The sequence below is a fragment of the Carlito syrichta genome, unplaced genomic scaffold (assembly GCF_000164805.1).
Source record: "Carlito syrichta isolate Samal-C Ts95f unplaced genomic scaffold, Tarsius_syrichta-2.0.1 Scaffold308004, whole genome shotgun sequence".
In the NCBI taxonomy this organism is placed as follows: Eukaryota; Metazoa; Chordata; class Mammalia; order Primates; family Tarsiidae; genus Carlito; species Carlito syrichta.
Genome location: NW_007252100.1, coordinates 794,452 through 817,715, shown reverse-complemented (window position 1 = coordinate 817,715; position 23,264 = coordinate 794,452). Strand labels below are relative to the sequence as shown.

At 39.7% G+C, this 23,264-nt stretch overlaps 1 protein-coding gene across 1 annotated transcript in view; it reads right to left on the bottom strand.

The window, feature by feature from the left end:
- The window catches only part of USP6NL (USP6 N-terminal like), a 143,770-nt gene that overhangs the window by 49,988 nt on the left and 70,518 nt on the right, over positions 1-23,264 (bottom strand). The window contains exons 2-5 of the mRNA XM_021715902.1: positions 19,443-19,510; positions 17,316-17,398; positions 10,954-10,993; positions 1,024-1,104 (exon numbers count right to left, since the gene is read on the bottom strand). Of these exons, the coding sequence (XP_021571577.1) occupies positions 1,024-1,104; positions 10,954-10,993; positions 17,316-17,398; positions 19,443-19,510 (272 nt within the window). The remainder of the gene's footprint in view (positions 1-1,023; positions 1,105-10,953; positions 10,994-17,315; positions 17,399-19,442; positions 19,511-23,264) is intronic.

Sequence of the window (23,264 nt, the reverse complement as noted above, 5' to 3'; positions counted from 1 at the left end):
AGAGTAAGACTCCAACCCAAAAAAAAAAAAAAAAGTCAGTTTCACTTAAGAATGCCCTTGATGAAGCGGTAAAAACATACTGATTTCATTTAATCTTGACATCTTGACCCTTGAGGACAGGTGACGAAATGCAAGCACACACAGAACACGTGTGTGGCATCTCAAGGACAATGTGCTTGGCGAAAAAGCACTTGGGAGGAAAGCGTTTGAGTCGCCATCTAACCAAGGGCCTTTTTCATGGAGTACCGTCATCACTCGAAAGAACAACTGACTGAACAACTGTGGTTGTTCAGATGTTGGGTATCTGGCAGACATTTTTCAAAAATACATGAAGTGAGCCTGTCACTTGGAGGAAGCTAATGGACATTTACCTATTTGTTGCCACTGATGATATTATATTTGACTTTCAAATAAAAATGAGAACTTTGGAAAACTTCTACCACCGGAAGCTTGATATCTCCCCACTAATTAAAGACTTTTCTGCAGAGGCTGGTGGTGATACTGACAGATGTGTATATTTTTCTTGAATTGGTTTAAAACTTAGCATAAACTCAATGCAAGGCAAAAGAGATTTAAGGGGAGGTTTGCAAGAAGCTTCTGGAAAAGATTACTCCTGCTCAAGGAGGGCTTCCAGAAGCCAGCCCTGTCTCCTTCTGAGCAATGGGACACATGGATATGAAGCCTGGCACTGCTCCAGTGGCTGTGACCCCACAGGGAAGTCAACCTCAGATGAGCTGACACTGCAGAAAGTGGAGAAGAGACAGAAGAAACGAAGTCACAGGCAGCAGCACTGAGCAGCAGAACTAGATACCTCCTAAACCCTCCGACCTCTGGACCAGCCAATACAGCCTCTTCATTGTTGAAACCAGTTTGAATCCTAATTTGAGGCATACCGCTAAATTAAGCTAAATTTCAAAATCAAATATGAATGTAACACTTATATCATTAAAAAAGAACGTCTACTGGAAAAATCCACACTGAATGTGTATAGTTTCATAGGAATGGAACATTATTTTAAATTACCTTCTCAGTGTTCTTGTATTTCTCCCATCCTTTCAGCATTTTCAGCCATTTGGTAGTTCTTTCAATTTCCAGGTGCTTTTGCTAAAAAATAAAAAAAATAAAAAGTAATAATAATAAATTTAAAAAATTAAATTTCATTGTTACTTTACTTACAAATTACAGGAAAAAGTCAAATAAAATGCTGCTATAAAAGGACTAGTCAAAAAGTTATGTTAAATAACAATTATCCTATTTGACTATTAAAAAGCTGGATAATATGAGGGCTGTATCCATAGTATTCCATAACTAAAGTTAAGATGAACAGAAAATGCTCTATTTTGATAAAAAGAAAAAGGAATTGTTTTCTAACACTTTAAACCTAATCACCAAAAATTCTGTGTATTCTACAAATTCAAACACAAAGGGAATTTTAAAATATCTTTTACAAAGCAACAAAAATACCTCAAATTTCAATTCTCTTCTTTTGTATTTTACTGAATTTTAGTACATTAATATTTTGTGACAGAGCTGGCTTCTCATAGGAAAAGTAGGTATTTATTTATTGACAGAGCGATTAGCATATAATTAGCACGATGCTAGAGAAAAATTACATGAAAATAGTAAGTGATAGCTGCTACCCTAAGGGAAGGTGACCGGTGCTAAGGGTGATTGACTCAGATACACAGTGAGAGGCAGGTGCTGACAGAGACAGGGTCAAGGTGGAGGAGCAGTTAGATCCACCCAGGCATGTCAGAGAAAATGAGCCTACAGTGAAGAACTGAAAGATTAGCAGGGTTTAGATCAAATGCAACGTGGGAAAGAATTTTCTATTCTAGGTAGCATGGGAATCCATGCTCTTCTGAGGACCCATGGGTGCCTCTGAGAAGCATCGGGGGCTGAGGCCACCTAGGCCCGTGGGGGTCATATAGGCCCCACTGAACTTGGCTTGGGGCAGAGCTGGGGAGTGCGGAAGGTGACACTGAAAATGCTCGCTCCTTACTTCTTTGGTTTCTAGGAGGAGGGAGATTTTTTTCTGAGTCCTGGGGCCTACAGTGTCCCAAGCATATGATAAAGCGGTGACAGATCACATGGGAAAGGGAATGTTCTGAGGACACAATGCATGCTCCATGCCCACTCCAACTCCACGAGGCAGGCTGATCATCCTTTACTTTACAAGAAGGGAACGGGCACAAAGGGCTCAGGAAACCTGTCCCAATTCACCCTCTAGGAAGTGGCAGAAGAGGGGTTCCCAGCTAGGCAGCCTGGCTCTGGGGCCTGCTCAGTTAACCATCACATCCTCCGCCTCCTGCTCCCACCCTGTCGTGTGCCCTCGTTCAGGCAGACACAGCTCCTGGATGAGAACAGCCCCTCACCAACTGTCTCCACGCTGGCCTCAGGCGGGCAGGCACTATGCTGGCAGATGGCATATATGCTTAACTACCAATATTTTTAGATCTAAAAGCAGCATAAAATCCCAAAGAAAATTCCTAATTTAAGAAAAACATCTCACCAATGAGAATATTTTTGCATATTTTTATTTTTAGACATCTTAAAACTCTTTAATTACTTCTTAACTCTTTTAAAGATTCTTGATGGGTTTTTTTAATAATAAAAGATGAGCACTTGTGAGCAAAAGATATTTTGCTATAATTCCCATTTTTAAGGCTAAGCATATTCTTCATTATATTATTAGTGATAAAATGTTGCAGATGGTTCCAGAAATATGTTTAATTTTAAAACTCAGTGGGGCACTGAAATCTAATTAATGTTTCTGCTAAATGTGACTTCAGAGGAGGCCAAGCTGTGAAAAATTAAGATTGCTCTAAGTTGCCATTTAGTACTTTTTGTTCTTCTGCACTTCCTCCCCAGACTTCTTCAAAGCATAATCCCTTTTTCCACCAACAGGAGAACATCGAATAATTTGAGTCAACCCAAGAGTATAACAACATACACTTTGCCAGGAAAAACCCTGCTAAGATCTAGCAGGTCTCTTGCTATCTTTCATTTTTACAACAAAGACTTATCAACAAATCACTCTAAGTAGTCATTCTTTCTTTTAAGACATACTTGTTTTCTAATGCTTATCATCTATTATTTTAAATGCTATACATTCTCACACTGCAAGGACATAACACACACATACACATACAGTTTTTAAGAATTATTAAGTGTGCTTTTCTTTCCCCTATGGGTGAGGGGAGGATACACACTGGGAAAAGCTCCCAGGCCATAGGAGTGGTTCAACCAAGTTTAAATGCTAATTCCATAATGTTGTCAGTTCAACTATACTGGACTTGAATCACATGAAAGTCTTTCCTCCCCACTCATGAGTCTGTAATTCACAAAGCATACTTTCTCACCAAACAGGCTGAGGTTATTTTAGCAACTGTTTTGAAAAAGTAACTGTACATATACTTTACATGTGACAATGTGAACTTAAGAGCCCTAGAAAAAGACTGAAGACCCTTATCTTGCCATAGACTCAACACCATCAAAACAAAATTAGAATACAATAGCATATTCACATCTCCAACTACAAGTTCAACAACCACTTTAAATTCAACGAAAACAATTTCCCCAAGCAAGCTGCTACAGTCCTTCTGTTCCCTGACATGAATTAACAGCACCACTGCCCACTGAGTCTTCCTTGTATCTTACTTCCCACACCCAAGCTACACTCTGCTGGACCCATCTTCTGTCACTTGCTTCCATCCTGCCATCTGCCTTAGTCCAGGCAATTGGAGTTCGTGGATGAAAACAACAGTTCCTTGCTGGCATCCTTGTCTTCAATCTAGTCTGCACATTGATACAGCAACTTTTAAACATGTCCCAGTTTACCCTCCCTCAGCAGCTACCCATTTTCCACAAATAAGGTTCAACAGTTTATTTTCTCTTTAACTTTTTTTTAAATTTTATTTTTCAAATACTTATTTAGTTTTAAAGATGTGGGGTACAATTCAGGGTTAGGTATGCAAATGTTCATTATGCAGGTACCCTTTTTGGTGAGGTGTGCCCCTCCCTTCCCTGGCAGTTTCTCTCAGCTGCCAATCCCACCCCCCTACCCCTGGCAGTTTCCCACTATTTACAATTCCTTTCTTAAAGTATTATGATAATTGCTCAAGGTCTGCTTATGAGTGAGAACATATGGTACATATGTTCTTTGTTTCTGTGATAGATCACTGAGTATGACAGACTCTAAATCCAACCAAGTTGCTGTGAAGACCATATGTTTATCCTTCTTTATGGCTGCATAATATTCCATTGTGTATATATACCACATTTTTTTAATCCAGTCCAGCTTCGATGGGCAGCATGGTTGGTTCCATGATTTTGTTACTGTGAATAGAGTTGCAACAAACATGTGTGTTATGTATCTTTTTGGTAGAATGACTTGAGTTCCTCTGGGTATATTCCCAATAGGGGAATTCTAGGTCATATGGAAGATCAATTTCTAGTTCCTTCAGAAATCATTACACTGTCTTCCAAAGAGGTTGCACTAGTCTGCACTCCCACCAGTAGTGTAGAAGTGTTCCTTTTTCTCCACATCCTTGCCAGCATCTGTTGTTGTATGTTTTATTACAGATGGCCGTTCTTACTGGGGTTAGGGGGTATCTCAATGTGGTTTTGATTTAGGAGAATCTATTCAGTAAATGGTGCTGGGAAAACTGGTTGATCACATGCAGAAGACTGAAACTGGACGCCTACCTACCACCATACACAAAAATTAACTCTAAATGGATTAAAGACCTAAACATAAAACCTCAAACCATAAGAATCTTGGAAAATGCAGGAGATACCCTTATGGAAATTGGAACTGGCAACCAATTTGTGATCAAAACCCCATGTGCCCATACCATAAGAGATAAGATAGACAAGTGAGACCTCATCAAACTGACAAACTCCTGCAAAACAAAAGAAACCATCAAGAGAGCAGGGAGACAGCCCACAGAATGGGAAAAAAAAATGTTTGCCAACTGTATATCTGACAATGGCCTAACATCTAGGATCTACAAGGAACTCAAACAAAAGGAAAAAGACAAACAGTCCCGTTAAAAAGTGGGCAAAAGACATGAATAGACACTTCTCAAAGGAAAATATACAGACACATGAAAAAGTGCTCAGCCTCACTAATCATCAGAGAAATGCAAATCAAAAGTGCAACCTTCTTCACATGCATGACCCTTCACAATGTGATCCCAAGTCACCTTCCAGCTTCATTCCTGCCGCTTTTATGATCTGGCCACCCTGAACTATCTGCCATTCCCAACGCACAATGTACTTTTATGCCTCTTTGACAAAAGCTTGCTATTTGTCTGCCTGTAACGCTCTTCCTCATCATCATCTGGTAAAGTCCTACGCATCCTCTCAAGACCCAGGTCAAACGTCCAAGGTCTGGAACCTTTCCCAATTTCTTCCATGCCCCAAGCAAAATTAACTATTCCCACAGCATGTCTCACCATGCACTAAGGATCCTCCTTACCTGGGTTCAGATCTGAGTTCTCCCCTATCCTGTCTGATGACTTTGGGGCAAATTACTTAATCTTTCTGCACCTTACTTGTCTCAGCTATAAAATGGGAATTACTGTTATTATTGTTCCAGCACCTAACATCTGTGTGCTGGTTGGCCTAACTGCTCTACTCAAATTGTCATTATTAAAGTATGAACTTCACGGCTACAGAGACCATATCATATGTTCACATCTTTTAATTCATAACCTAAAACTGAGGTTGTTATACAGGAAAAGCTAAACAAGCACTTTGAAATTAAACAGAATTTTCATAAGAAAAAAACTGAATAGCACTATGAAGTAATTAATAGCACTCTGTGGTCTTGAGGTGGAGAGACAGGAAGGAGAGTGAACATAAATAGACAGACCAAAACAAGAATATTACTTCTGCTAGCAGTCTGATCACTATAACACAGAAGTAACCAGAAGTGAACTATAACAACATCCCTTATGTGGCAGGATGGTAGCAATGGAATCATTTCATCATGTTGGTAATACTTCCAAAGTGCTGCCAAGGGGCAGAACCACACAGAAGCCTGCACACAATTGACATTAAATAATTCTGTTGGCTTCAAACACAAACAGCTTACTTCTCTCAATGTTTATTTTGAAATATTTCAAACCTACAGAAAAACTGAAAGAACAGCATACCATATACTCATGTAAGCTTCACTGAAATCTACCAATTCTTAACCTTTTGCCAGATTTCATTTATTTGTATTGTTTAGGTTTTGTGATTTTTGGGGGGTGGGGGGGCTGGTAACTTAAAAATCACAGACATGAACACTTCACACCTAAGAACAAAAACATGTTAGCCTCCTAATAATGGAGCTGCTCTTACACACAAGAAACTTAAAAGTGATTGGTTTTACCCCATAAACAGTCCATTGTGCCAAATACCCCACTTACCCCACAAAAGTTCTTTTTAGCTGGGCTTTTTATGGATAGGGAGGTAATTCAGGATCCAATTACAGATTGTGCATTGCGTTCATTGGGATGTCTCCATTTTTCTTTGACTTAGAACAGTGCCCTTGTCTTTTTGTCTTTGATGACAGTGACATTTTGAAGAGTCCAGGCCACACTATCTGGCCTTGCAGGACTACCTCTTCTAGATTTTGGCAGAATTATTACCCAGGGACGTTGTCCTTCTTACCATATCACACAGGATGCCTGTCTGTACTATTATTAGTGATGCTACAGTTTGATCACTGGTTAAACAGGGCATTTGCCCAATTTCTCCATTAACTAACAGATAAATTCTTTTGTAACTAATAAATACACATGGTATGCTTTAAGACAGTGTGGATACCCTGTTCCTCAACAACTCTATACAGTGGTCTCATCACCCACTGATAACCCCTGCCTTATCAATTATAACTGTAATGGTGGTAAAGTAGTATTTGGTTTTTCCCAATTCTATCATTCCTTCTATATTATTAACTTTTGACATTAAGACGTGTTTCCTTTGCAGTCCCTCCCTCTTTTAATATCACTATGGTCTAAAGGATTACTTTGTTCAATATATTATAATCCATTATTGTCATTATTCTTTGTGGACCTCGAACTGTCCCCTGGGGATGGTCTGACTACCTCCCACCTGATCAAAGATTTCTCCCCTTCAAATGGGTCCTATGGGTATGCCCTATTGGTCTTTTACCATTTCTTAGTTTTCTGACACAAAATGATTTTGGCCCACCTTAGAATTTTCCTAACTCAGACCTGGGAGCACCATTACGTTAAGAAACTGTGATTCTTTTTAATGGAAATGATATCCAGAAACTAAGACTTGGGTACAGATATGCTTGCTCATCACTGCAATTGGACATCAATGAGTCCCCAGATTGGGCCTACAGGAGGTCCTGGGAGGGAGGCACAGCCAGGAAGGGCGTGTAAGCTCCGTGCCCCTCCCCATGCTGTGCCCCAGGCACCTCTTCCATGTGGATGTTCCTGAGCTGCATCCTTTTGATAAATGGCTAATCTTTAGGAGTGCTTTCCCAAGTTCTGAAGGCCATTCTAGCAAATGATCAAACCCAAGAAGAGGGTCATGGGAACCTCTGATCTACAGCTCCTTAGTCAGATGCACATGTGGCGACCTGAGGCTTTCAACTGGCATCTGACATGAAGGGCAGTCTTGTGGGAGTGGGTCCTTAACCTGTGGAGTCTGCACTAACTCTGGTTAGCATCAGAATTGAGTTAAACTGTAGGAAACCCAGTAGGTGTCCACTTGGAGGAAACCCACACACATCCTGGTGACCAGAAGTATTTTGTGCTGTGCTTAACGTGAGAGAAGGAAAAATAGTTTGTCTTCCCATCATCTGTGTCTCTTTCTTCATCTCATACAACAGGGACACATGAATGAGGATGAAGTTGGCAGGAGTCACGCATGCCTAGACCTCACCAGCAGAGGTCAGAAGAGGACAAGAAGTACAAAAAGGAACACCTTGAGGTTGAAAGAAAAGTCTACAGATTGGGTATCTTGAATAAGATTTCAACTCACGTTAAATTAATAAGGAGATTTTAAAGACATTAAGAGGCTCCAATGTTCTATATACCATGTGAAAGACTGCATTGCATGAAGGAACAGCTGAGTCTATAAGAATTCATAGTTTTGCATTTCCTTCCTCTGTGTTAAACATCAATAAGCTCCAAGAAACAACGTAATCCATCATTAACGCTGTTCTCTACAGAGCAAATATAAGAAGTGTGCTTGTTTATCTAAGTGCATGTTTGGGGAAACCAAAGCACTTTGTAAACACCAAAACCAATCCTCCAATCCCCTCAGGAGAGGAGATATAGTAAACAACACGTTGGCCAAGCTGGAGCTACTCATTCTTGCACAAGGCTTCCCAAGAGGTAGAGCGTGCACCTGTCAAGCATATGCTCTGTAAAGGCTCTAGACCAGCAAGGCTATCTTTTCCTCTGATTTTATTCACTTAAAAAGTACATAAAATGTTTTATTAGTTTCCTGGAAATGGTAGAGCTTGGCCACCAGGACTAGCAGTTACTACAGAATAGACTGACCTAACTCAAAGCCAGAAAACCTGGGGGAAATCCTGATATATTAAGAAGTTTCAGCCTTAGACTGCTCTGCATGGGACTAAGTTTTCATCCCAATTTAAAGATACCAAAACAGTAACAGGCAGGTCATGTAATGCGAGTGCAGTTTATGAAGGAAAGGGCTTGGAGGCCTCAGTCAGCAGCCTCAGAGTCTGCCCGACCCTGATACAAGGTTGGCAAGTGAACGTAAACTTATGTCTTCTTTTTAAAAAAATTTTTAAAGTGTGCACAGCTCACTTTTTAGGGATTCGCCATTATATTAAATTCTTCGGAATAAACAACCCATCAGTTATAAGCCCAACTGTACTGGGTAAAAGGCCTTTTATTGTACAGGCGAGTCTCTTAAATAACAAATAAAAAGTTTAAAAAACAGCCTCCCTCAAGCATGTACCCTCTTAGTGTCTTAGATTCCTCCTTTTCTTCACTGCCACATTTCTTAAATCATCTAAACCACTGGTTTGAAGACCTTCAGACTTTCTGGGTGAGGAAATTACAAAAAGGGAGAAGGGAAGAATCAATATTAGGTTGTCAGATTTTTATTTTGCCAAACATGGATATCTCTGTTAAAAAAAAAACACCTTCTAGCTCTTTTCTCCCTAATTTCTCAAATAAAGAACACTGTAAGCTTCAAAGGATCATCTCTGCTAGTACTTAAATCAACATATAAGGGTTATAAAGGAGTCGTTACAGTCATTCACACAGGCCTTGAGAGAGGTAACACTGGAAGGCAGGCACAAATCCTTACGCCCTCACTCAAAGTGGACGCTGAGGGGTCACTGCGGCTGAGTTTACCAAGGGCTCACCACGCCCTTCACACCCTCCTCTCAGTCCTCAGCTACACACACTCTGCCTTGCCTGCAGCCAGCACCACCACTTCATCTCACACGGTGCTCCCGACGTCATGCAAAGGCCACCATCATCTCCCACCTGCGGTCTACCTGGCCTCCCTCCAGCCACAGCACAGTGGGCTTCTCCATGGCAGAAACTGTCTTCTCTAATCCTTGCAATGCAGTACCTCTACTCAATAACGTAGCTATTAACAATAAAGAAAGAAATCCATGTGCCAAAACATCTAAGTTAGGATAATACAAAAGAACCAGGCAATCATAAGAGAATTCAACTGCAAGAAGTCACCTATAGTGATCTCTACATAGGTACAATGGCAATTTTTGTCTACATCTTAAGGTTTCGCTATAGTTTTAATTTTCAGAAAATGTTAATCCTAGGAAGGTTTTCTAAAATATTTTTCAAATTCCAATTCCAGTTTTACCTCTCTTAGCTGAAACTAAGCCCCCTGACCCCATCAAACAAGCACAAACTGAGAATGACCCCAATCAATACCCACACTTCCACCATGCAATTCATTTCTTGTTACAGAAAAAAAATGGGGAAAAGGAGGGAGATTCTGAGCAATCTTAAAACATTCAATCACCACTTCTCATGCACACCCAGGTGTGGAACCAGCTGCTTGCAAAGTATAATGAGGAAAGGTTAAAATAAAAAGTTGAAGGTTTATGACGCAACACCTAAGTTCTTAAAATGCTAAAATACTTCTTTAATTACAGAAAATTGTCTTACTGTTCTTTGTGGGAAATGTCTTAAAGTCTCATGGAACAGTCATGCTCCAGACAGCTACTGGTCTAGAAGGGTGCTTGGCGAGCCAGAGAGTGCATAAGAATCCCTTGTGGAGCTTTTAAAAAATTACTTGCAGCTGGGCTCGGTGGCTCAGCCTGTAATCCTGCGCCTTGGGAGGCTGAGGTGAGTGGATTGCCTGAGCCCGCGGGTTCGAGACCCGCCTGGGTAACTTGGCGAGACCTCATCTCTACAATAAATAAATAAATAATTAGCCGGGAGTGGTAGCACACACCTGTAGTTCCAGCTACTTGGAAGGCTGAGGCAGAAGGATCGCCGGAGCCCAGCAGGTCGAGGCTGCGGTGGTCGGGAGCAGCCACTGCACTCCAGTCTGGGTGACAGAGTGAGACTCCAACTCAAAAACAAAAAACAAAAACAAAACAAAAAGCAAAAAAAAAATTACTTGCCCAGGCTCCGAACCCAGAGAGGCTGATTTCACAGACTGGGGTGGGCCTGGGCAACTGTGTTCTCAGAAGCTCCATACTCCGAAGCCCTTCCATCCTGGGACCTGCCAGGCCGGAAGGAAGTCTTTCTGGTAACTAATGGCTTTGCTTACTTTCAGGTATCCATTAGAATCTCATAAAATCTCCCAAAGTTATTTCACTATTAGTTTAATCACTTCCTTAGGGTCAAATTCTAGCAACAATGGCACCATTTCCATATAACACTGCACTCAAAATCACAAATGTGGGATTTTATTCCTCAAATAAAGGCAATTCACCAGCAGCTATAAATAAACGAAGAGCTGACTTACCCGCTCCATGGCTGCATTATGATACGGGAGCTCTTCCTCACTGCGGAGGAAAAACAGAATATGCAAAATAGTTGAAATCACAGCAAACTTTAAAAAACTGTACACCTATAGAAACACATGATGTTCAATATTTATTTGTCATCACAAGAGTTACATAAGCTTCCATTCACTGATTCAAGATGAAACAATAGCTACTTGGTAACCACAGCGCCCCCTATCTTCAAAACTCCTGACCTGCTCTGTCCCATACTGTAGCACCAGTCACGTGTCTATTTAATTTTAGATATAAATTAAAATTAAATTAGACTTAACATTGTGTTACTCAGTCTCACTTGTACAGTTCAAGTGCACAGAAGTCATATATAGCTGGAGGCTGCCATGTGGAACAGTACAGATACAGACATTTCCATCACCGCAGCAGTTCCGCTGACAGCCCTGCTCCAGACCGGAGTCACACGCTTCGGCTGCCAAGGTAAAATGTTCAAATAGTAAATATTTTAGGCTTTGTGGACCATACAGTCTTCTTTCACTATTCAGCTCTGATGCTGACACGCAAAAGCTGCCACAGACCAAATGTACATCAAGCATGGCTCTGACCCCACAAAACATGTACAGAAAGGTGGTGAGCCAGATTTGGTCCACAGTCCACAACTTGCCAACCTTTACGCTAGACCACCAACTCCACTTGTGGTTCCAACCACAGTCTATAATCAACAACAGTTTAAAAATTGGCATAAGGGGAAATACGGGCTGCAGTGGATTTGTGAGTTAAGAAAACTCATGTTTATTCTGTGCAGTAAGGTATACTTCACTGCCAAGACTTCAGGAGATAATTTTTAAAATATACACAAAAAGATAAAATTCATTATCTGATACAGTGCAGTTGAGACTCCTGTATCAACTGTCAGTAATATAAAAACAATGTGCCATCCATAAACAAAGTTATGCACTATAAGTAGCTTTCTCAGTAGTTTTGGCAACAATATATACACATTCTTGCCTTAGTTTCTCTTGAGACCAAATAACACACCACTTTTCAGAGCACAATAGACTAGTATTTAAGAGTTCAGTAGTTTTTTTGTTTTTGTTTTTGTTTTCTTTGAATCGGAGTCTCACTCTGTGTACCAGACTAGAGGGCTGCAGTAGCACGCTCTCAGTCACCGCAGCCTTGACCTGCTGGACTTAGGCGATCCATCTGCCTCAGCCCTCCAAGTAGCTGGAACTACAGGCACACACCACCAGCCTGACTTTTTTATTTAATGTAGAGCTGAGGTCTCACCAAGTTGCCCAGGCTGGTCTCAAACCAGTGGGATCAGGCAATCCTCTCACTTCGGCCTCTCAAAGTGCTGGGATTATAGGCATGACCCACCGCGCCCAGTTGAGTCCAGTCGTTTCAAAGGCAGTTTTTGCTACTCTAAAGAGTCCTTAGGTAAACTATTAACTTACAACAGAGGAACTGACAAAAAAGTGAAATAGCCAAGGAGATCTTAGAAAGAGCCCGAATATCCCATTTCACAGACAGTACAACCAACATTTTCACTGAATACAGATGCTCAGCACTATCCAATCCAGTGGGCTCAACGCAAAACAGATAAGTGCCTCGGATAGTGCAGGACTATGTGAAGAAACGGGATGGAGGGTGAGAAACCAATACTCAAGAAGAAGAGACACTTCGGGACTAAAAATAAAGTCCTAAGACCGTATAGATGGATGACAGAGCAAGAATGTGGCCCAGTTTTCCTATACAGATTTTCCTGCCTGTTTCTTCGTGCCGAAAACATGTTGTAGAGACTCTGCTGTGCACATACCAGCCTCCCCAGGACGTACCCTCCTCAGCCTCCCTGCCAGCACGTGCTCATTTCCAAGGACAGTGCTGCTGCCGCCTTACCCAGAGCCCCATGTGATGTCTAGAACACACACCTTAGTGCATGCGGTAAACGCTGCTGAACACATAGATGTGCAGGAGGATGCATGCATGCATGGACGCCTCTGGACCTTGCTACCTAAATGCCCCTCAAGCAGAAGAGAGGAAGGAGTACAGTCTGGGTTAGAGCAGAGCCTTCCTTTGGGTTGACCTGGCCCCCTACCTGCGTTTGCAGGGGAAACACTCCTCCATTTATGCATTGCCTCTGGTTGTTTCCATGCTACGATGGGAGAACTGAGTAGCTGTGACAAAGGACATATGGCCACAAAGCCAAAGATACTTAATATCTGACTCTTTATAGAAAATGTGTGCCTACCCCTGCTTGCGGGGTAGGACTTAAGAGCAAGGGCTTAAGGGCACCTACAGGCTGCTTTAAGAAAACATGATGCTGTCAGTCAGTGCCTGTGTGCCATAGAAACAGAGTGAGTGACAACAGCAGCAGTCATCCCTGGAAAGAGAGACGGCAGCTGGTTGTATTTTTCATCAACTATTCAAGTATTATTAATTAGAGCATATGTGCCTATGATTTCTCAACAACTCGGTGGAGTATTTCTGATAACTGTAAGATAAGTTTAATTAAGAAACTTAAAACTTAACTTGTTAAAATCAATAAGTTGAATATATTGGCTAAGTTGTTTTTTTTTTTTTAATGATGTAAATTTTATCTAAGTTTAAATTTACTCCAGTCAAAATTTACAGGATTTGTAGAAAGAGTTTTCAAGTCTTTGTCATCAAAACAGATATTCTTTAAAAACAAACTTAACTTTATTCCAGCTTTCATATAGTTATTTTACACAGTCATAGTGAACTACAGACAGTACACTAAATTTTAAAAATGTACACATTTTGATAGTTGAAAATCTGAAACTTGGTATTAATTTTATCTTCTCTATTTTTGGTACAATTTCCTTCTCATTCTTCTATTAATAGCTTGTGGCCTAAAGGCATTATCTATCATTATCCAAATACCAAGCATTCTTTGTTAAGCAGACAAGCGGTGACTATTTGTGATCAAAATGTTTAAAGTTCTCCGACTTCTTCCTTAAACAAGCTCTATCTCTCCATGCCCGACTCAAACTCTCCGGCACACCCGGGGGATAATGCCCCACTGCCGAGCGCTGAACAAGGATGTTGCTTGTCTAGCATCAAGCCAGGCTGGCTTGGCAACAGCTTTAATATTTATTGGGAAATCTGTTATAAAACCAAGTCAGTTCTAGGTTATATTTGTTAATTACTGTCATTCCTTCACATATCATAACAGGTAATTTAGGTTTCTAAAACTGCAACTAGACATGAGCTCAAGCAACAAAGGCTGCAAAGTTATTTTTTGCCATTTTATCATATTGACATTGACACTTAAAACCCAATTTCATTGCTGAACCAATCAAAAACTACAAAGAAGTAAGACAGTAGAAAGAAATGTTCTTTTGATCAAGGTGTGACAAGGAGTAGTATCTAAATGCCTGCACCAAGTGACTTTATTCAACAGGGCAGAAAACTCCAGTCTCCAGTGATGAGTAATAAAAGCCCCCAGTACCAACCTCTGGAGAAAATGTCTTACTTAAGCTAGACTCTGGAATAAAAACCACTGCTAGTGGTGGAATTTAATAATGCCTAACAGTCCTCTAATACCCATTTCTAGGCTTCGGTATCTTCATCTGTGCTGCCTGCCCAGGGCAGCACCATGGAGTACACAGAACTACAGTGACGATGTGAGAACCAGCATGATCTGCTTCACTTCCAGAGACTTGGGGAGCACAGCTGTCTAGGTGCGTATCTCAACAGCAGTGCTCACTTCAAACAGCACCCTTCTCTTGAACTACCCTTCTAGACATTTCAAAGCACTTATTCTCTGTATTGCTCTAATTAAAAATACCAGAAAGCAGCAACAGGCGTCGACTGAGGGCATTCAGAACACGGGCACCACAGGGAGACTGCCATGGTCTGCAACCTACTGCCCACACTGTCAACACACTGCAGTCAAGCTACCTGACTTCTCTGTGTTTCCATCTCATCATGCAGAAAGAGGAAGATAAAAGACCAGCCTGGGAAACACAGTGAGACCTTGTCTCTACAAAAAAATAAATAAAATCAGCAGGGTGTGTGTAGTGGTATGCACCTGTAGTCTCAGCTACTTGGGAGGCTGAGGTGGAAGGATCACTGGAGCCCAGGAGGTCAAGGCTGGTATGAGCCTGATGATGCCACTGCACTACAGTCTAGGCAACAAAGGGAGATCCTGACTCAAAATTTAAAAAATAAAAATAGAAAGAATATCTACCCAAAGAGCTTCTGCAGGGGAATAATTGAGTTATTCCATGTAAAGAGCTTAGAACAGTACCTGGCACACAGAAAGTGCGCAATAAATATTAGCTAATCTTATTAAGATGGTTGACTGATTGACTTTTTTCCTGCACTAGAGCCAAATGCATCTCAGCACAGAGAGTAAAGAATACAGAAGACCTGACTCCGGATTTCAGACTGCCAAAAACAGGCCAGGTTCTTGGGCCCAGAACTTCCTGTTTCTCAGATCCCGCACACGTTGTTTCAAGCAACAAGAAAACTTAGGCAATTAGTAGACCCTTTTGGAATGCACAGGTTCTTCATATGTATTTTACACCACATTGGACCATCTTATGATTACAAACATTGTCTATTACATAGTTCACTCCCATCAGAAACACTTGGGAAGGTCAAAATCAGCTGAGGTGCTTCCTACCTTCCAAATCAAAATCTAAAATAGAACTCAGAAATATATATATATATGTATTTAAAAATTTCTCAGCTGGTTCTAATGTTCACTGATGTTAAGAGTCTTAATGCTCATACTGTCTCTCATGCCCCACATCTACACACTAAGTCTCACATTTATAGCCAAGTGTAATTTTCTTTTTAAAGTGGGTGTGGGGATTTAATTTAAAAACAGTATTTCCATCATAGTTAAGTATTGCTGTTAGTCTACTGAAGTTAAAAGTCTTCCTCTTATTATAACTACTCAGAAGAATGTTTCAGATAGGCTAATGCCATTAGGTATAATAACAGTTTATATCTGTTCAGAGCTTTATAAAATACCCTTACACTTTATTTCTCCAAAGCCTCAAACATACCTGCAGGTATGTAAGGCAATTATTGATTCCCACTTTAAAGATGAAGCAGAGAATGGTTAACTGACCAGAAACCAGCAAAGCCACAAGGAGAGCACACATTCTCTAACTCCTGGAAGTGTTTCTCTTTGTGTGTTTGCTTGTTTTACTTTCAGAAAAACACAATATAACAAAGTAAATTCTAAACGTTGAAAAAGAAAAAACCTGAACAGGAGAAAATAAGGTCTGAGTACTGTAAGGTATGAGAAACTGTGCTTTTTTTATCCTTCAAAATATAATCATATATATCATAAATAAAAATTCCTGGCTTTTTTCCTATGTAAAATAAATGAAATTGGAAGAGTACATGTGAATGAAAATGCAGTTAATCACTAAATTGTATGGAATCAAACAAAGCACAGAGATGAAAGACATCTCCAGCCTGTGGGAATCTACTCAAACAACGCCAGAAGCAGAAAAGACAGATTCTTATCATTTACAGGATGTTTTTAAGAATCAAAATCACGGCCGGGCATGGTGGCTCAAGCTTGTAATCCTAGCACTTTGGGAGGCCGAGGCGAGAGGACTATCTAAGCCTAGGAATTCGAGACTAGTCAGGGCAACTTGGTGAGAACTCATCTATTCAGTAAATCAAAAAATTAGCTGGGCGTGGTGGCGCACACCTGTAGGTCCAGCTACTTGAAAGGCTGAGGCAGAAGGATCGCCTGAGCCCAGCAGGTCGAGGCTGTGGTGGCCATGAATGTACCACTGCACTCCATCCTGGGTGACAGAGTGAGATTCTGACTTAAAAAAAAGAGTCAAAATCACTTTCACTGCTTTATTTTACAGTGGTCTAGACTGCTCTCAGCCCTTTACATAACATATTCAGGATAAACAGAATTAATTTTGAGAAGCAATATCATGAATACATGAACAACTATAAGAAAGATCGATGACATTTCCTTTCACTGTTCATGTGTAGGTTGCATAACCCTATAAAGTTCGAATTGCTAATTATTTTTAAGATGCACTGATATAAAGGGAGATGTTTTATAATTGTTTTTAAAATACAAATTATCCATTTGTACTTAATTCTGCTAAATTACTAGCACAACTCATTTATTGCACTTGTGTTCTTACTAAAATGCAAGGAATATTAAAGATTGTATTCTTAAATATAATTAAGTTTTTATCATAGAGGTTAAAAATGCCAGGAATTTAGTACCAAAAAAGCATATTGTAGGATGATTACTAGAACTGTATTCACAGCAATTCTATTAAGAATAAAGAAAATCAATAATAGGTGACCACAGAAACATTATAAACAAAAATGTTAGCTATCAATACATGTGACTTACTGTAAAAAGCCAAATCTATCTGTGACTTTGTAAACAAGGTAATCAGCATCTTCCCAAGGTTCAATCTCTGCACCTTCTCGTCCCTAAAATAGGGGACAAAAAAGGTGTTAGTGGAAGCTTATAAAACTGAATAATTTTTTAAAATAAAAGGGCCAAGAAGCAAAGGCTGTTTTGATGTATTACTAACAGCAAGAGCTGGAAATGAGGCATTATCAGCCTTACTTAACACTTTTTTTCCGTTAAGCCCAGCTATTTTTGGCAATATGATCACTATTTCCTAGTCAGGACTAGGAATGTGCTGCATGTCAGCAACAGCTGAGTGGAAGCGGACGAGGAAGGAGCAGCGGTGGAGGATGAGAAAGCTACTCGAGAAGGAACTGCCACTGTCAAGGTTTTAGACCAAACGTGTCTTAGGAAAAAAAACTCTTGCCTTCTCATCCACCTCTCAGAAAAGCAGGCTGTGCCTCTTATCTCTCTACATTCCTACCGCACAGCCCGTCAGCCCTGAAACTACCCTCAAGGTCAACACACCCTTCCAGTCTCAGACCCAGTGGCTACTGTGGGTCCTTACCTGAGGGAGCCTGGAAGTGCCAGTCAGGGCTTCTCACTCCCCTGCCCAGCCCCTGCGACCCCGCCTCTCGTGTGCCCTCTCATGGTCGCCTTGTGCCGCTGCACCTCTCCTTCCGGTGGTTTCTTCATGGCTAACTCCTGCTGGTGCCCAGAGTTCTGTCCTCAGCCCACTGCTCTGTCACTCCAGGCATCAATGACCAGTGTTATTAAGTCCAAATGTAAAGATCTATTCCAATCCCTCAAATTTTAGGCTCAAACACCCAACTGTGTGGGGAAAGCCCATTCGAGGATACTCCCTAACTGCCTGCATAGACTGAGAGCATCTTGAGGGCAAGGATTGAAGGGAACATGTTTTCATCTTATGAATGCCCAAGTCCCCGCATGGTGCCTGGCCTGTGTTAACTGTGTGATGAATAAATGATATTGCTGATGGTTTTAAATGAGTCAAACAGTTAAATAACTAATCTGTCATGGACTACAAAGAAACTTAACCACAATAATGGGAAAGTATGTCTGATGTCCCAAACAACCAACTTCAAAATGAACTCTGGGAACACACTGGTAAGCTGAGCACAGCTTGCATGCCTCACGCAAGAGGGGCACAGTCCAGATGGCATTCTATGACTTCATGTGCTTGTTATCCTCACAAATAATCAAAAATAACAGATATATAATTACATGCAAGTGACACAAATATAAAGCATGGCATTCACAAGTCACTGCTACGACTCATTATAGATCTCAAGAGGTAAGGTAATAAAAAAAGAGACGTGCAAATCATCAACAATTGTGATTTTCTAGGATATCAAAACAGACTCCATATTAACATAAGGATAAAATGAGAATGGAAATGACATATAAATGTACAAATTCAAAACCTAAGATCCATGATAAATTTAAAGTAGCACATATATACTATTAATACAATGGGTATTTAATCCCATACACTCACTTATTCAAGCATTTGTTGAGTACCTAATACGAATCAGGTACTGTTCTCAGTACTTAGGGTGTAAGAATAAATCAAACAGAAGAACTGCCTGCCTAGAATAGAGAGTTTAAATTCTATGAGCAGGAATAGATAACAAACAATAAAAGGAAAATATATAGAATGATGATGTAATAAACATTTTGGCGAGAAATAAAGGAATTACAGAGAGCTGGTGGCAGAAGGGGAATTATTAAACAGGGAGGTGGGAGGTCAGAAAAGACCTCACTAAGATGGTAGCATGTGGGTAAAGACCTGACAGAGGTGAGGCAACAAGGCATGAGGACATCCAGGATACAAGTGTTTTAGGCAGAGGAAACAGTCACTGCAAAGGCCCTGGGGCAGAAGCAAGCCTGATATTTTGAAGGAACAGAAAGAGGCTAGAAAGTGGCTGAATTTGAGCAAAGAAAGGAGAGAGAATTTGGAGATGAAGTCAGAGAAGGATAACCTCTATGTTTCCATGAAGTAAACAACTGTTTTTGTAATTTCAGGTCTCCAAAAGCGAACCTACTTCTATTTATATGGTTTTTCTAATAAAACTTACTCAAAGAACAAATGTGGATACTTACCCTGTCATATTTAGTAACTATTTCAGCTCGCTCCTGGGCAAGTTTGAATGCTACATCTTGATCTGAATCTGTGAAGACATCAAATTCAGATGAACTGTTATTCAAAGAATCATAAACATAATTAATTATAAAACCAAGACAAGACAAAATAAATAAAACAAAAGACTAATACTGCCTGAAGTGCCAAGAAAGAGTCAAACGTATCTATAACTGCAACTTTGCAATGGCAACATATAAGATCTTCAAAGAAAGCAAAACTATTAGCAGCATCGGCTTAGGGACACGGTCACTCTTACTCCTCAAGACTCAATTTCAGACCTAAAATTTCATAGAAACGGGTATTGAAGTAGAAACTGAAACTGAAAGCTCTAAGTTTTCAGATGAGACACACTTGGGTAGAGAAAAAGAACATTCACAAAGGCTTTAAAAAATTAAGGGAATTTGGCTCTCCATAAAATAGACTGGCACAAGATGCACATTGGGAGTTTTAAAAAATTTATCTTACATGATGAAAAAGTGTCTTCATTTAGCCTTTCAGGTTCCTTTGTCAACTATCTCAACGACCATAATAATCTCCTAACTGGTCTCTAGGCCTCCAGCCTTACAACGTGTGTGTATGCACACACACACATACACATATACACACACACCCTTCTTCTTAACAATAAGTGTCTTTCAAAAACACATCTGACAATAGTAGAGATTACCACATGAAATAGTATAAATATGATCATCCCAAGTGACATAAATAAATTTTTTAAACGACCAGTGACACAATGTATAAAAGGCATCTCTGCCCACAATGAAAAAGACCACGCTCAATAAAAAATCAGGCAAAAGTTATGAGCAAGAAATTCCCAACAGCAGCAACAACTATACTGTGTTCTTTTTTAACACCGTGTTCTTACTAAGTGCCCGCAGACAGGAAGATGCTGCGAGGCAGCAGACACTGCTAAGCATGTTACCTGCCTCAACACGAAGTTAGGTATCGTTATTCATCCTACACCAATGATAAAAAACAGAGCTCAGCGATTTTAAGCAGCTTGTCCACGGTCATCAAGCTAGTAAATCGGAAGGCCAAGATTCAAATCCAGAAAGTCTTGACTTCATCGCCCACAAGTTTAACCAACACTTCATAAAAATGATCACTAAAGACACAAAAAAGGACTTGCGGTCAAAGATGGCAGGCAGATGGAACACATGCTTCTACACCCATTTCTCTAAAACCCCACCGAGATAGCAAGTGCAGGGATTCTTGGGATCCCCTCCCTCAAAGGCCCAGCAAATAAACAGGGTGAAAAACAGGGAGCTGATTACAGGAAGTCACTCCCTGCAGGTAGACGGACTCGCACGCGTGTGGCCTCGGTGGGTGCAGGGAAGAAAACCAAATCCTCATTCTCCAAAGCAGGAAACCGGTAGATATGCCAAAAGCTGAGGAAGCAGGAAGTGGCGCCGTGGGCACGTTGCCGAGTGCTTGGGGGAAACAAAGAGGCTCGGCCAGGGAGGTGGACAGCGAGGAGGGAGGAGAGCATGAGAGGCTCCTGTTTTCAGAACAAGTCTTCGCAGATTGCTGAATCTTTAAGCCAAATATAGCTCTGGTAAAAATAAAATCTAAATTTGAACTGAGACATAGAAAAAAACCAACCTCGTCGGTAGCTAAAGAAATAAAAGTTTTAAAATATCACTTTGCACCTATCACAGACGAAACAAAAAAATGCACTGACATTACTCAACGTTGACAGCAATGTGGTGAAATCTGCAGTTTCTTACACTGAGAATAAACTTACAAACGTATAAAACCTCTGTGGAAAGTGATTTGATAACACAAATTTTAAAAATCTTAAAACAGGCATATCTTTTACCCAGCAATTCTACCTCTAAGAATTTATGCCAATGAGATAATCAGAGAAACATAAAGTTATTTATAACAGAAATAAAAAGCAAAATAGGAAAAAAATGTGTCACTACTGTTCCCAGTTAAACCACAAAAAGGTAACATGTTCTCCTCTGGAGGATGCATTAATAAATAAGTAAATGGAATGGTTTGGTAAAATAAAAATACAGATTTGTTGTTCAGATTTTCACAATGAGTAAGCAAATTGACCTCTGAGATAATTAACTCAATTATATATATAGATACATTTATTCTCCAGTTTTAGGCTTATGAGCCTTTACCAATTCCTTTTCCCCCTTTTCTTGTCCATTTTTAAACAATTATACTCACACTTCTACCAAAGAGTAGAGACAGCAAATCAATAGAAATTAAATTCAAAGTAGGGTACTTGACTACCTACTAAGCTCCATTTCTGTTATCAGAGCTTCTGAGCATGAATTTCTTGCTGAACAGGCCAAATTCAATAAATGGACGCTTTCTTGGAATGTCTTTTATGCTAGTCCTTTGTTCCCGCTACCAGTCCTAGGAGTCTCAACTATATTTCCAACCTAACAATGAAAAACTTAAGAGCGCAAAGGCAAGAACTAGAACTGGTATGGAGTTGGGAAATGAAAATGCAAAGCATCCCAAGAAAATGTCATTGTGGCAAACTATAAGACATAAAGCTTTACACCGATCATCGTCAGTCTAGAGATTTCCAGAAATGAAAACCTAACCATTATCATAAAGGTCTTACTGGAATGGGATGAAATTATACATGATTTATAACATAATTAAACAGTTGACTCTAAATCAATTTTAAAAATTCTAAATCTCTAAATTCCCTTATAAACTTCTTATCCTTGTATTTCTTCATGGGGAGAAAAATTGTAAAAGATTAATGAATGTATTCTAAAAGAAGAGTGGATTTAAAGCCAAATTAATTTTATAAAACATAGTCTACTCTGCTTGGCTTCTCTGAAGAGACTAAATGGAAATGCCAATCTTTCCCACTAGAGTTTAGAGACACAAATAATCTGTATCATGAAGCAATCATCTAAGAGTAAGAAGTAGTATCCTTATGCTCAGTTTAGTAAGCTAAATTATGTTTTGACACCATTTGATCTATTGTTGAGAAGTTTACTAAGAATTATATTAGAATACTTCTTTGGGTTTCATTCTGATTGCCTATTTAGAAATTCCATTTGAAGAATCAAGAGTTGGCCCCAAAACATTGACCATTAACAATATCAACAGCTGTCTTGTGTCTGTGTGCAAGCGTGAACAAAGTTCCAAGCACCTATTAAACAATGACAGCTGTGTTGGTTGGTTCTTATGACACGCTATTATCAAATAAAAATTTAATCAGGGCATGATCCTAATAATTCACACTACATCTTCATGCTCTTACTGCACGATAAATTCATAATTAATAAAAGTCTATTTGGAAATCACTTGTTGCAAAAATATAATGGTAATTAGAGACTGTTACAATAAATGTAGCTGAAGAAAAAGTTCCTATCATTAAAAATAAAACGATGTGAAGAAATATGTAGATCAACTACTTGAAATATCAGCCCTCTTATTTTAACAGAATGTTAGTTAAAAAAAAAAAAAACAACCTATATCATTCAAGGTAAATCAAATCAAATTATCTTTATTGACTTTATATCTAATATAAAAAGTTTCAAAGTATAAGAGGCATATTTTAAGCAGCAAGAATTAATTATGTTCTTTAAAAGCAGGCACTGCATCTTAGTGCCACCAAATTAACTCCAAATTGTAATGAAAAATTCATACAAAATTACTAAAGTTCAATTCAATCCAATAAAACAAAATGACAGGAGACCATTTTCTCTCATGCACATTTTGACAGATTAGCATTAAAAATACAAACAATATCCATTTAAAAGTACTGTACCCTTTATTAGATCATCAGTCCAACCTCG